A 15,553-nucleotide genomic window follows, 5' to 3' on the forward strand; every position below is an offset into this window, starting at 1 on the left:
ACAACAAAGTGATGACATATGTTTGTGTTTTAAACGGGAAAACTAAATCACGACCTGCAAGAGGTTTAGGAATTTCCGAGGTTTATCTGAACGCAGCACAGCGTTTTGATGCTTCCGACTGTCCGCAAACGCCGCATTAGGCTCAAAGTTTACTTTCACTTCCTGAACTTCGTGGAGTGGAGCTTGTTGTTGGTGTGAAGAAACTGTAAGTTTGCTTCGTTTCCTCCTTTAACAGTTTGTCTTTAGGAACTTTACTGTTTGTTCAGCTCATGTTGGATTTATTCACACACAACAAACTGTGTGTGTTTCAAATCAAATCAAATCACTTTTATTGTCACATCACATGTGCAGGTACATTGGTACAGCACATGTGAGTGAAATTCTTGTGTGCGAGCTTCACAAGCAACAGAGTTGTGCAAAATACAATAACGTAAACAAGCAAAATACAAGAATGGCTACATCTGAAACTAATAAATATATGTACAATATATAATAGTGTATGCATTTCTGGATGTGTATACTAAATGTTTTTCTACGTGTGTGTGTGTGTGTGTGTGTGTGTGTGTGTGTGTGTGTGTGTATACACATTTTTACAAATTAAATAGAGTAAACAATAATAATTATATAAAATATACAGAGTGAGACATGTGCAAAACAGTGGCATTACTGTACAGTATGGAGTGCATAGTGTTGAAGTTCCAGTAGTGAAGCTGAGGTGTCTATGAAGTGTTCAGCAGTCTGATGGCCTGATGGAAAAAGCTGTCTCTCAGTCTGCTGGTACGGGACCGGATGCTGCAGAACCTCCTTCCTGATGGAAGTAGTCTGAACAGTTTATGGCTGGGGTGACTGGAGTCCTTGATGATCCTCCCCGCTTTCCTCAGGCACCGCTTCCTGTAGATGTCTTGGAGGGAGGGAAGCTCACCTCCAATTATCCGTTCAGAGCACCGCACTACTCGCTGGAGAGCTTTGCAGTTGTAGGCGGTGCTGTTGCCATACCAGGTGGTCATGCATCCAGTGACCCTAGAAAGTCCACCTCATTGGATGCGCTGCTGATAAACCTCATCAGGGGGAACCTGCTTCCCTCTGCTCGCCTCTGGATAACCACACGACCTGCAGCAGCCAATCAGATCCCTTCTGACTGTGTTGGCATGGTGACAGAGGTCCGAGGCTTCACTGACCCACAGAAGGAGGAGTACTTCAAGAAGAAAGTGAGCGACGAGAAGCAGGCCAGCAGGATCATCTCTCACATCAAGACATCACGAAGCCTCCACATCATGTGCCACATCCCAGTCTTCTGCTGGATCACTGCTACAGTTCTGGAGGATGTTCTGGAAACCAGAGAGGGAGGACAGCTGCCCAAGACCCTGACTGAGATGTTCATCCACTTCCTGGTGGTTCAGGCCAAAGTGAAGAAGGTCAAGTATGATGGAGGAGCTGAGACAGATCCACACTGGAGTCCAGAGAGCAGGAAGATGATGGAGTCTCTGGGAAAACTGGCTTTTCATCAGCTGCAGAAAGGAAACCCAATCTTCTATGAATCAGACCTGACAGAGTGTGGCATCGATATCAGAGCAGCCTCAGTGTACTCAGGAGTGTTCACACAGATCTTTAAAGAGGAGAGAGGACTGTACCAGGACAAGGTGTTCTGCTTCATCCATCTGAGTGTTCAGGAGTTTCTGGCTGCTCTTCATGCCCATCTGACCTTCATCAACTCTGGACTCAATCTGCTGGAAGAACAACAAACAACCTCCTGGTGGTTTAAACCATCTCTCCACCAGAGTGCTGTGAACAAGGCCTTACAGAGTCCAAATGGACACCTGGACTTGTTCCTCCGCTTCCTCCTGGGTCTTTCACTGCAGACCAATCAGACTCTCCTACAAGGCCTGCTGACACAGACAGGAAGTAACTCACAGACCAATCAGGAAACAATCCAGTACATCAAGAAGAAGCTCAGTGAGAATCTGTCTGCAGAGAAAAGCATCAATCTGTTCCACTGTCTGAATGAACTGAATGATCATTCTCTAGTGGAGGAGATCCAACAGTCCCTGAGATCAGGAAGTCTCTCAACAGATAAACTGTCTCCTGCTCAGTGGTCAGCTCTGGTCTTCATCTTAATGTCATCAGAAAAAGATCTGGATGTGTTTGACCTGAAGAAATACTCTGCTTCAGAGGAGGCTCTTCTGAGGCTGCTGCCAGTTGTCAAAGCCTCCAACAAGGCTCTGTAAGTACATTTGCACTCTTGTGTTTAATTTATTGGTGAAATAAATTTAGTAATTCTTTCTATCTTTCTATGAATTCATATCCTAAAGTCTTGAAATTTTTTCCAATACAACTGAAACCTCTTTGATGGCTCAAGAACTCATCAGTGTGCTCAAGACGTTGAATCCTACATAAACTGTGATCATCACTGCTGCTGTTGTGTTATCAGTCTTTGTTTAAACACCAGGGCTGTACGTGCCTAATGTTACAATACTTTATATTCACATACATGCTCCTAGATACATTTCTACTGCAGGTCTATTTTTAGTCGTAAATGTTAGGGAAACTCTTGCTTTTACATGCGTGGTGGATTTCATTAAACAAAGCATTTGAATTACTCAGGGATTCATTGCAGCCATAGAAATATCCTTATGTGACCAATGGTAAATGGTCTGTATTTGTATAGCGCTTTTCTAGTCCCTAAGGACCCCAAAGCACTTTACACTACATTCAGTCATCCACCCATTCACACACTGGTGATGGCAGCTACATTGTAGCCACAGCCACCCTGGGGCGCACTGACAGAGGCGAGGCTGCCGGACACTGGCGCCACCGGGCCCTCTGACCACCACCAGTAGGCAACGGGTGAAGTGTCTTGCCCAAAGGACACAACGACCGAGACTGTCCAAGCTGGGGCTCAAACCAGCAACCTTCCAATTACAAGGCGAACTCCCATCTCTTGAGCCACGATCGCCCCAAGTGGTCGGCGGGGTTATAAACAAAGTAATAAAATGACAACGCCACTCTAGGAAATACAAAATCGTTTAGAAATGAAATGTAATTTAAAAAACAACAACATTTGCACAGGTTCAGAAATGCACACTGAGGTCCGCTCAAATATTAACACAATTTTATTTATTAATATAAAATAAGATGAAAAATCAACAATGACAGAGCACTGAATGCAGTGTCATCTAAAACTGTGTCCCAAATTAAAATTAAAATAAACAGACAACTGGGCCTTACCAGCAGAAGGGACCAAAAAGAAAACCACACAAAAGACCCCCCACTACAGTCTATTCACCCGGTGCTTTACAACAAAGGAAGTGTTGAAAACGACCCACCATCTGAGGTCCCACGGCCGCCGGCAGATCCTCAGTTCACTGAAATAAAAGCACAAGACATGGGAAAAGAAGGGAAATGGGCATTTCAAAAATGGATACATTTGAAAACTGTGCTTTCGCGTCAGTGTGGACAGCGAAAAGGGAGACTTTCTAAAATGATGACGCATGTTAGTCATATGATGCAGTCATGTGACCAATTAAACTAAGATAGTGGAGGGCATTATACAGCAGTCTTTTTGTTTCCTCTCAATTCTGACAACCCTATTAAAGATAAATATCAGTCTATAGATGCTCCAGATAGCTTTTCTTAAAATTCTTTAACTCTCACTCGCTTTTGCAACTTTGTACTTTTTCATTCACTCATTGTTAGTCCATTTAAAAAACGTAGTGCTTTTCCTTGACATTTCCTCAACCACGACATTTTAAAAGAGCCAGAAAGTGAATAAGTGAACGAAAACACCATTCTCAAATCTATCCAGGATAGTGTGGATGTAGCCACAACCTGCAGCACAGTAGTACAAAGTATGGATGGCTGGATGGCTGCAACAACCAGAGTTTTACCTACCTTTGGTATTTCTTGATGGCACGATAGTAATATTTACTGAACACAGGCATCTTCTTATATCTTTTCTGCTGTGAATGTCCCTGCTGTCCACACTTACATTTCAATATCAGGCTCTAAAATGTACAAATGGCTCTCAGAAGATTACATTTCCCATCAATAATGTTTCTACTACATTTACAGTGTGTTTTCATGTCTTCTGAAACAGAAGGTGGAGCAGGTGGAGCTTACAAAGAGTAAATGCTGATATAGAGGGATAGTTGTGTTTTTGTGAAGCTATTTAGATAACCATTAATTGTATTGCTGGGTTTTAAAAAAATGTTTCATTTGACTGATTTAATCAATTCATTTGTTTTTCAGACTGAGTCACTGTTACCTCTCAGAGAGAAGCTGTGATGCTCTGTCCTCAGTTCTCAACTCACACTCCTATCTGAAAGATCTGGACCTGAGTAACAACAACCTGCATGATTCAGGCATGAAGCCTCTGTCTGCTGCACTGCGGAGTCCACATTGTATACTGGAAACTCTCAGGTCAGCATCCAAACGTTCCCACTGCTGATCATTTAAAGTCCGAATAATATTATTCTATAAACAACCACCTTTCTGGAATTTGCAAGTGAGTATGTTTGTGAAGGTTCTCAGTCATCCAGGTCATCGTAGTCTAAGGAGCCTTGAAAGAAAGGCTTCTGGACTTCTTTAAGTTGCTTGAAGACGTTTCACCTCTCATCCGAGAAGCTTCTTCACTTCTAAGGTCAAATGGCGGTGGGGGCTAGATTTAAACCCAGCGGGAGTAACCCCCCAAAGAGGGACAAAAGGACCCCCTGAAGATCCTCTACCTAATCACATGAGCCAAGGTGTGAAAACGGGTGTGGGTCACAATCAGTCAGGGTTTCGGGTGAGCACATTGTGAAACCTGGCCCCACCCTATCATGCGATTTCCTGAGGTCAGATGGCCCAGGATTTGAGTGGGCGTTAAGGCGTCTGGGAAGGGATCTCAAAACTGGATTATAGATGGCAGAGAGTTGGTGTCATAAGCCACCGCCTCTGTTCAAAGGTGGTCGCTCACAGAGGACATAAATGGCTTCTTTCACTCTTTCAAACCATCTGTCCTCTCTGTCCAAAATGTGAACATTGGCATCCTCGAAAGAGTGACCTTTATCCTTAAGATGCAGATGGACTGCTGCTGCTCCATTGAAAGAGGAGTGTTTGTGACAAAAGAATTTCCCTTGGGATAAATACAGTTCATCTTATCTTATCTTATCTTATCTTATCTTAAAATGCCCTTAACAATCAGGGTTATCCTGTTGATCAAAGTCCATCACTGAGTTTGTAAAAACACATTTGTCAATCATTATCTTTGGTATATAAGGAAAATGACAACATTTAATCAAATTTCCTCATCACCCTCTTTTGTCTGACCATTTGAATCCCATTTGAATTTCCAATAAAGGACTCCACAGAGTTTGGTAAAAATAATGACAATAGATGTTTGTGTGAAAGTGCGGGAAGCAAATTTGTATGTGATGTTCTTTCAGTGTAGCACTCTGTAGACGGTCCCTGAGCACTGGTCTCACAGCCAGCTGCACATGACGACCAGTGTTGTTAGTCTAGGTCAGAAAATGACTCGTTGGACTGACAATGAGCTTGTAGTTTGTCTGTTTTAATAATGTGACTGGAAAAAGGTGTGGTTGGACTTCGAATATGTCTATTCCTTTCCAACTTCACCTTTAAAAGTGAATCTATGAGGCTTCTGGAATGTAAAACAAATTTTTTCAAGTCTTTTTCATATTTGTATGATAAAAGTACAACTTTAATGTCAAACATTCGGAGTTTTTTCCCTTGTTGTGTTTGTTTGAAGCTGCTTCCTGTTGGCTTCAGCTGTTTTAAGTTTCCATTTTCTAAACTTCTACATTCTGAACCTTCTTCAGCTCTTAGTGGTTTGTGAAACACTGAATGATTTCAAGAACACACTTTGTCTAATAAAATTACATCTTTCATTCTTTATACAGATTGGGGAGCTGTGGGTTGTCAGACATCAGCTGTGATTATCTGGCAGCAGCGCTAAAGTACAACCCCTACCTTATGAGACTCCTGGACCTGAGCTTCAACAAGCTGCGGGATATAGGAGTGAAGCAGCTGTGTGTTCTTCTGGAGAATCCGCGATGCCGATTTGGAACTCTGAGGTCAGTCACCATGCTTTAGTTGTGCTGCGATGAATATGATGTGAAAGTTGTCCCGACACTGCCGATCATAGGTCCACAGAGCCTTATACAGGAAGTCTTGATCCATTCTTTGTAGACTTTTTATCTCTGATCCTCTAAGTCTTACTCAGTAGTTAATGCAGAGTTCTGGGCTGATATGCGTGAGGGGACTCAGGCAGCCTGATAGACTGTCCAGATGTCCATGGCTTCCCTGCTTGTCCTGATACAAATAAACATAAGTAGCCTTTTTTGAATTTTTGTGGAGGAATAAAACCCATTACGTTGAAACATCTCAGCTTGTGAAGGAATACAATAAAGGTGGTTCAAAACTCCAGAATTAGAATTTATGGTTGGCACCCTTAGAATTAAATGGTTAAAATCTGAGATAATGAGATATACCCACAACTTCTCCCCATAATTAAACCTTATGGAATCATAGGGTAATTACACTCAATCAAAAATCAATTTTCAAGAGCGACTGGTTTAAACAAAAAGATTATATTTGTCGTGGTCCTGGGTTGGTTCGACCCAGCATTTTGAGTTTCTTATGTTTTGGTTTATTTTTGCATTATGGATTATTTCTTATTCTCTGGCGATACTGTTTTGATTATAATTATGTTCTGATTCTTTAGCTATCTGATGATGATGATGATGATGATTATTATTATTATTATTATTATTATTATTATTATTATTTCTGGTTTAGGTTTTGTTATCTTGCCCTCATGTTTAGTTTAGGTTTTTCCTGTACTTAGCCTCCTCTGCCCGTATGTCCCTCTGTCTGTCCATGGTGTCTCGTCTGGTCCTCTATGTCTGTTAGTTTCCTGTTTTATTCTGAAGGTCCTTGTCTTATGTGAGTGTGTTCAATTTACGTTTCCCCCTGCCTCATCAGTTGTGATTTCCCCTAGGTGTGTTCCCCTCCTGTCTCTCATCCCTTGATTACTGCCTCAGTGTATTTAAGCCCAGTGTGTCTTTGTGTCAGTGTCGCGTCGTTAACGTCTGTTCACCCTCTTACCTTCCCGTGTGTTCTGTTTGCCTGCATGCCAGTTTAGTTATTTTCCAGTATAGTTAGTTTTCTGTTCAGTCACCCCTGCAATAAAGCTGGTTATTCTGGGTCCTTCCTCTCTGCCTGCCTGCACACAGCCGAACCATGACAATATTCATAACAGATTTGTTGATGATAACGGTGTCATTCTGAGTTAGACATACTTTTCGGAAAAATATTGTCTAAACTGTTCTCAAAGAGAATATAACAAATTTTGTGAACTGGTCCCACTGCCTCTGCTTCATTTGATTAAAAATGTTATGATATACAATAATTTCTCATCAGCGCTCCCAAATTTATTGCCAGGGAAATGTCAGCTGTGTGATGAAAATGCAATAATAGATTTATTAGTAGTTTCTTCAAAGACAAAATATGTCATAGTTACAACAGTATGGTTACATTGAGTAAATATCACATCCATTGTGCTAAATGGAGGAACGCTAAGCCTTCTCTTCCTGGTTTTAATAATGATTTTAAGATATTTTCTTTCTTTGCTAAAAAAGACAAAAAGCACATATCCCAAAAAAACAAGAATAATTCCATCTGCTATTCTAAATTTTGACTTATGCTGAGGCTTATATATTGTTAAGTAATGCAGCTGCTTCACTTAGGCTCCTAGCAGGTTGCTGAGTAGACATCTGTGTAGTGGTTTGTTTGAAATCTACCACTTTTTCCTTCAGTTTCCTTGTCAAGAAACAACTTCCTGTTCAACTGAAATGCCTTTCTGTTCAACTGAAATGCCTTGGTTTCTCAGTAATGTGTGTGAGAGCGTTTCAGTAATAACGTCCCTTACGGCATCTCATAGTCGGCCTCCTGAATTTGTTTTCTTTGTTTTGTACTCTGTTTGTTTTTTAATTTCATGCATTAAAGCTTAATCACTCTTCATGTTTTTATGATAAATTTACAACTTTAATGTGAAAAATTCAGATTTTTTTTCTCTTGTGTTTGTTTGAAGCTGCTTACAGTTGACTTAAATTGTTTGGAGTTTCCTTTTTCTAAACTTCTACATCTGAACCTTCTTCAGCTCTGAACAGATTATGAAATACTGAATGGCTTCAAGCACACACTTTGTCTAAAAAACGTAAATCTTTCCTTCTTTGTACAGATTGATGAGCTGTGGTTTGTCAGACATCAGCTGTGATTGTCTGGCAGCAGCGCTGAAGTCCAACCCCTCTAATCTAAGAGAGCTGGACCTGAGTGAGAACAACAAGCTGCAGGATTCAGGAGTGAAGCAGCTGTGTGGTTTTCTGGAGAGACCAGGATGTGGACTTGAAACTCTGAGGTCATTCACCATGTTTTACTTGTGCTGAGATGAATATGATGTGAAAGTTGTGCTGACACTAAACTGCAGACATAAGGCTGATACTGATCCACACTGAGGATCTTCATGGTAAAGTCTGTCTTCTTCTTCTCTGGTTTAGTCCATTGACTGCAGCAGAACAATGTTCACATTTCAAACCTTCTGAGAACAAGAAAAATCCTCCACTGGATAATTCACTGCGAAACTCTAAAACTCTTCATTCCACCTTAAAGTCTGAGTGACACTGAAATCCAAACCAAAATGGCAATTTGCTTTACAAACAGCAGTCCAACACAAACATACACACATCATCCAAAACACAATCCAAAATCCAAATCTCCTCCAATGCCAGCATGAATGATGGGAAAAGAGAAGGAGGAGCACTCTGACATTCAGGGTTAGAATGAGTTTCATAAGGCAGACTGTGACGATCAAAGCTGCATTAGATAGCTTACATAACTTAATGAATGAGTGGACATAAGTGGACAGAGATCATCTTAAGCACTTCAAAGGCTTTAAATCAGCACATTTCTCTTTATTCTTTATCAACTCTGTTATATTCTCTCAGTTTTCTGTGGAATGAAGTTAACAGCAGGCTAATAATATGCTGACCAATAAGTTTCTATTAAATGTTGTAATTTGTATATTAAAAAGTGCCAGTGCTTTGGCTTAGCACGGCTCAGCTTACAGTTAGAATACAGCTGCTGGATGTGATTACCATGTCATAGTTATCTACCAAACTGCTAACTGGGGAATTTCAGGCCACAAATCCATCCATCCATCCATTCGCTTCCGCTTATCCTTTTCAGGGTTGCGGGGGGCGCTGGAGCCTATCCCAGCTGTCACAGGGCGAGAGGCGGGGTACACCCTGGACAGGTCGCCAGTCTGTCGCAGGGCCAAAACACAGGGACAGACAACCATTCGCACTCACATTCACTCGCACATTCACACCTAGTGGCAATGTGGATTATCCAATTAACCTATCCCCACAAGCTGCATGTCTTTGGACGGTGGGAGGAAGCCGGAGTACCCGGAGAGAACCCACGCAAACACGGGGAGAACATGCAAACTGCACACAGAAAGACCCCGGCCTGATGGTAGAATTGAACTCAGGACCTTCTTGCTGTGCAGCAACAGTGCTAACCACCGTGCCACCGTGCTGCCTAGAGCCTGTGCTCTAGCTGTCATCGGGCAAGATGCGTGGTCCACCTACGCAGGGGAGCAGTCCATCACAGGGCAAACAGAGAGAGACAGAGAAGCACTCTCTCACATCCACACCTACAGCCAATGTAGAAGCACCAATGAACCTAAGCAGCGTTTCATTGGACTGACGGGAAACATCCAACCTCCAAAGAAAGGCCAACAAGCTTCAACCTACAACCTTCTTGCTCTGCCACTTTTCGCCATTTCAATTCAATTCAATTTTATTTATATAGCGCCAAATCACAACAAAAGTCGCCTCAAGGCGCTTCATAGATACAGAGAAAAACCCAACAATCATATGACCCCCTATGAGCAAGCACTTTGGCGACAGTGGGAAGGAAAAACTCCCTTTTAACAGGAAGAAACCTCCGGCAGAACCAGGCTCAGGGAGGGGCAGCCATCTGCTGCGACCGGTTGGGGTCAGAGAAGGAAGACAGGATAAAGACATGCTGTGGAAGAGAGACAGAGGTTAATAACAGATATGAGTCAATGCAGAGAGGTCTATTAATACATAGTGAGTGAGAAAGGTGACTGGAAAGGAAAAACTCAATGCATCATGGGAATCCCCTGGCAGACTACATCTATTGCAGCATAACTAAGGGAGGATTCAGGGTCACCTGGTCCAGCCCTAACTATATGCTTTAGCAAAAAGGAAAGTTTTAAGCCTGATCTTGAAAGTAGAGATAGTGTCTGTCTCCTGAATCCAAACTGGAAGCTGGTTCCACAGAAGAGGGGCCTGAAAACTGAAGGCTCTCCCTCCCATTCTACTTTTAAATACTCTAGGAACAACAAGTAGGCCTGCAGAGCAAGAGCGGAGCGCTCTAATAGGGTGATATGGTACTACAAGGTCATTAAGATAAGATGGGGCCTGATTATTTAAGACCTTGTATGTGAGGAGCAGGATTTTGAATTCAATTCTGGATTTAACAGGAAGCCAATGAAGGGAAGCCAAAACAGGAGAAATATGCTCTCTCTTTCTAGTCCCTGTCAGGACTCTTGCTGCAGAATTTTGGATTAGCTGAAGGCTTTTCAGGGAGTTTTTTGGACATCCTGATAATAATGAATTACAGTAGTCCAGCCTGGAAGTAATAAATGCATGAACTAGTTTTTCAGCGTCACTCTGAGACAGGATATTTCTAACTTTAGAGATGTTGCACAAATGGAAGAAAGCAGTCTTACATATTTGTTTAATATGTGCGTTGAAGGACATGTCCTGGTCAAAAATGACTCCAAGGTTCCTCACCGCGTTACTGGAGGCCAAGGTAATGCCATCCAGAGTAAGAATCTGCTTAGATACCATATTTCTAAGCTTTTCAGGGCCGAGTACAATAACCTCAGTTTTATCTGAATTAAGAAGCAGAAAGTTAGCGGCCATCCAGGTCTTTATGTCTTTAAGACATTCCTGCAGTTTAACTAATTGGTGTGTGTTATCTGGCTTCATGGACAGATAGAGCTGGGTGTCATCTGCATAGCAGTGAAAATGTATGCTATGTCTTCTAATGATGCTGCCTAAGGGAAGCATGTATAATGTAAACAGAATTGGTCCTACCACTGAACCCTGTGGAACTCCATAATTAACCTCAGTGTGTGAAGAGGACTCTCCATTTACATGCACAAACTGGAGTCTATTAGATAGATATGATACAAACCACTGCAGTGCAGTACCTGTAATACCTACAGCATGTTCTAATCGCTCTAATAGGATATTATGGTCAACAGTATCGAACGCTGCACTGAGGTCTAGCAGGACAAGCACAGAGATGAGTCCACTGTCAGAGGCCATAAGAAGATCATTTGTAACCTTCACTAAAGCTGTTTCTGTGCTGTGATGAGCTCTGAAACCTGACTGAAACTCTTCAAATAAACCATTCCTCTGCAGATGATCTGTTAGCTGTTTGACAACTACTCTTTCAAGGATTTTTGATATGAAAGGAAGGTTGGAGATTGGCCTATAATTAGCTAAGACTGCTGGGTCTAGAGATGGCTTTTTGAGTAAAGGTTTAACTACAGCCAGCTTGAAGGCCTGTGGTACATAGCCGATTATTAGAGATAGGTTGATCATATTTAAGATCGAAGAATTAATTAATGGCAGGACTTCTTTGAGCAGTTTTGTAGGAATGGGGTCTAAAAGACACGTTGATGGTTTGGAGGAAGTAATTATTGAAGTTAACTCAGAAAGATCAATTGGAGAAAAAGAGTCTAACTTAACATCAATGGTACTAAGAGTAACTGTAGATAATATTACATCTGTGGGATGATTATTGGTCATTTTTTCTCTAATGATAAAAATTTTATTTGTGAAGAAGTTCATGAAGTCATTACTAGTTAAGGTTAAAGGGATGGTTGGCTCAAAAGAGCTCTGACTGTTTGTCAGCCTGGCTACAGAGCTGAAGAGAAACCTGGGGTTGTTCTTATTTTCTTCAATCAGTGATGAATAGTAAGATGTTCTGGCTTTGCGGAGGGCTTTCTTATAAAGCAGCAAACTATTTCTCCAGGCTAAATGATGATCCTCTAGATTTGTGACACGCCATTTCCTCTCCAGATTACGAGTCATCTGCTTTAGGCTACGTGTTTGAGAATTATACCACGGAGTCAGGTACTTCTGATTTGAGGCCTTAGTTTTCACAGGAGCTACAGTATCCAGAGTCGTACGTAGTGAGGAGGTGAAATTATTAACAAGATAATCGACCTCTGTTGGGGTAGCGTTCAGATAGCTGCTCTGCTCTGTGTTGGTACAGGGCATTGGAGATGATAACAGTGGGTGGATTATATTCTTAAACTTAGTTACAGTGCTTTCAGAAAGACATCTACTTTGATAAAGTCTACTCTTCACCGCTGTGTAATCAATTATTGTAAAAGTAAATGTTATCAGGAAATGATCAGACAGGAGAGGGTTTTCAGGAAACACTGTTAAATGTTCAGGTTCGATGCCATATGTTAAAACAAGATCTAGAGTGTGATTAAAGTGGTGGGTGGGTTCTTTTACATTTTGAGAGAAACCAATTGAGTCTAATAACAGATTAAATGCCATGTTGAGGCTGTCATTTTTAGCATCTACATGGATGTTAAAATCACCCACAATAATTATTTTATCTGAGCTCAGAACTAAATTAGATATAAAGTCTGAGAAATCAGACAGAAACTCTGTGTAAAGCCCAGGTGGATAATAGATGATAACAAGTAAGACTGGTTTCTGAGTTTCACAGCTGGGGTGGACAATGTTAAGCATCAGGCCTTCGAATGAATTAAAAGTCTGTCTTGGTCTTTCATTAATTAATAGGCTGGTGTGAAAAATTGCTGCCACACCTCCCCCCCGGCCTGTGCTTCGGGATTTCTGGTAGTTAGAATGGCTCGGGGGTGTTGATTCATTTAAACTAACATAATCATCCTGCTGCAACCAGGTTTCTGTAAGGCAGAGTAAATCAATTTGTTGATCAATTATTAAGTCATGTACTAACCGAGACTTGGAGGAGAGAGACCTAATATTTAATAATCCACATTTCACTGTTTTACTCTTTGGTTCAGATGTGGATACTGTATTGTTCTTTCTTTGTGATTGTTTATGTTTAAGTTGTTTGTTGCTGGTTTTTAGTTTGTTTTTTGTCATTTCAGCCCAAATCCTGCATTTTCCTGTTTTTGACTACAGACCAGCTACACTAGCACTTTCTCATCAGACACTGCCACCTAGTGGAGGAAGTCTTAGTTCCATTTGAAGCTTCAGATTACAGTTAGTTCCTTTCAAAAGAGGTGGAGGTGGTGGGGCCACAGCACCATCATCACTGAATGCCATAAGACACTAAACCTTTGTTTCCATATGATTAGGACTTCCTGTTGTTCCAAGGAGGAGTGGAACATGTGTAAAAATCTCCCAGTCAGTTTCAGACAATCTCGGGTCAAGTCTAGAACCACTGTGTGCCCAGTTTGAGCTCTCTTCAGTACTGTGATCTGACAGACCCAGAGCGGCCAACACATCACATTTAGAAGCTCCCAAGATGGAGCCACAACACATGTCCAACACTTAGTCTGTCTTGTGGGACCGACTGGAAGAAATGATTCAAGGACTTAGTCACAGAACAGAGATTCAAAACTCCAAAATCCAACTGGCTGCATTGGGGCATATGGTCTGAAAACTCTGCACAGTTTCTTGTTTGAAGCTGTTTCCTGCTGGCTTCAGCTGTTTGGAGTTTCCATTTTATTACACTTCTACATTCTGAACCTTCTTCAGCTCTGAACAGATTATGAAACACTGAATGATTTCAAGCACTTTGTCTAATAAACTTTCTTTAATTCTTTATGCAGATTGTGGAACTGTGGTTTGTCAAAGATAAGCTGTGATTATCTGGCAGCAGCGCTAAAGTCCAACCCCTCCCATCTGAGAGACCTGGACCTGAGAGGAAACAACCTGAAGGATCCAGACGTGAAGCAGCTGTGTGATCTTAAGGAGAGTCCAGACTACAGATTGGAGACTCTGAGGTCAGTAGAGTGTTGGAGTGAGTGGGTGGTGCTGTCAGCAGTATTGTACTAAACACAGTCAGTATGAAACAAAGATGCAGTGTTTCCTGTAAAGCTGCAGCTTCTCAGTGAAGCTGTGGGAGGAGAATGGTGACAGCCTTCAGGATTGGACACAAACACTTCCTGTTTCTGCCTTTTGTGCAGAGCAGATGTTTGGCTGGTATTCCACCAGTTAACAGCTGGAACCGTCCATCTGGATTGTTGGGGTTCCTACAGAGCTCAGAGTGGAAACACCAAGGTTCTTCTAATGAATGAAAGTCCAAACTCAAACTAGGAGTCAAAAACATTTTCATCAACTTCAATAAAAATCCAAAGATTAGAAAAAGTGAAGCAACAATGAGTCCTAGTACAGTCCCAGCACTGACGTCCCTGCTGCTCTTTATACTGGATGTGCTGCATCACTGACAGCTGATGAAGAGTCTCTGGAAACACTCGTTTATCTCCTCTGCTCTTCCTTCTCTCTGCAGGTGGAGCTGGTTGTAAATAGGATGGTGTGTTGCTGAGAGAGGAGCAGCTGTGTCCTGATGATCCAGAGAGGTTGAAGCAGCAGCAGCAGCTTGTGTGTAGAGACGCTCTGACTGGGCCATGTTACTGGGAGGAGGAGAGGAGAGCTTCATCCAGCAGTGATTGAAAGAGGAATGAAGTGCAGATGACTGTCAGTGCTGCAGAGTGAACTGCTCTGAGAACAGCTCCACTGTCAGACACAATGTAGACTCCAGCATCAGCCCTGTGTGTCCCTCTGGATCTGACAGGATCATCAGTGTATCTGGACTGCTCTGCTGCTGCTCTGTCCTTCTACAGTCTCTGCACAGTCTCTGTCTCACTCTGGCTTCAGACCCTCCTGGATCAAACTCACCTGGAAAGGCTTCCAAACACCTTTGAATAATAAACATCATGTTTTATAAGATAAATATCATGTTTTCATGGATATGTGCAGTTTGAGCCTTAGTGGATGAATCAGTGCTTAATTTTTAATGTGGCTACTAATGATCAATAAATGTGTTGACTGGAATCAAATGAATGACTTGGACTGTATCTGTTCCTGCTTTTCTCTCTTGTGGATCTGATCCAGACCTTTAAAGCAGCCTCAGAAATACCTGGAAACACGGATCGGAGAAGTGAGGTGAGATGAAGAACAGCTGGGAGAAAAGACACAACACGAGCTTCTCGTCTGTGACTGAAACCTTTGACTCATTTTTAATCTTTGCTGTTTAACTGGGCAGTGAGGCGGCTTTTAACACAGGAGACTCACATTTGACCTTTAAATGAACCCGTGATCTTTGCTCCAGCACCACTCTGTCCACAAACAGCTTGTGATTGATTAACTGAACCTGATCAATAGTCCTGAAGTTTCACAGACTCGATGCTGCACTCCGATTAAAAAGAGCTTTTATTTTATCAAGCAGG

At 41.9% G+C, this 15,553-nt stretch overlaps 1 protein-coding gene across 1 annotated transcript; it reads left to right on the top strand.

Moving 5' to 3' along the window:
- The first annotated feature begins 576 nt into the window (after window positions 1–576).
- On the top strand, window positions 577–15,151 carry LOC146577927 (NACHT, LRR and PYD domains-containing protein 3-like). Its single transcript, XM_085268478.1, has 6 exons — window positions 577–2,221; window positions 4,246–4,416; window positions 5,895–6,068; window positions 8,237–8,413; window positions 13,934–14,107; window positions 14,614–15,151. The coding sequence occupies exons 1-6, from the start codon at window positions 834–836 to the stop codon at window positions 14,627–14,629; spliced, it is 2,100 nt and encodes a 699-aa protein (XP_085124604.1). The 5' UTR covers window positions 577–833; the 3' UTR covers window positions 14,630–15,151.
- The last annotated feature ends 402 nt before the right edge of the window (window positions 15,152–15,553 follow it).

Source organism: Mchenga conophoros, linkage group LG3 (assembly GCF_057382185.1).
Source record: "Mchenga conophoros isolate Kocher_MC1m ecotype Shallow Benthic linkage group LG3, M_conophoros_male_GT1.1, whole genome shotgun sequence".
NCBI lineage: Eukaryota > Metazoa > Chordata > Actinopteri > Cichliformes > Cichlidae > Mchenga > Mchenga conophoros.

Coding starts and splice junctions, on each gene's coding strand:
- LOC146577927 (XM_085268478.1), top strand. CDS start 834: ATGGCTGGGGTGACTGGAGTCCTTGATGATCCTCCCCGCTTTCCTCAG. Junction 6,069..8,236: donor TGCCGATTTGGAACTCTGAG/GTCAGTCACCAT, acceptor TTCTTTGTACAG/ATTGATGAGCTGTGGTTTGT. Junction 8,414..13,933: donor TGTGGACTTGAAACTCTGAG/GTCATTCACCAT, acceptor TTCTTTATGCAG/ATTGTGGAACTGTGGTTTGT.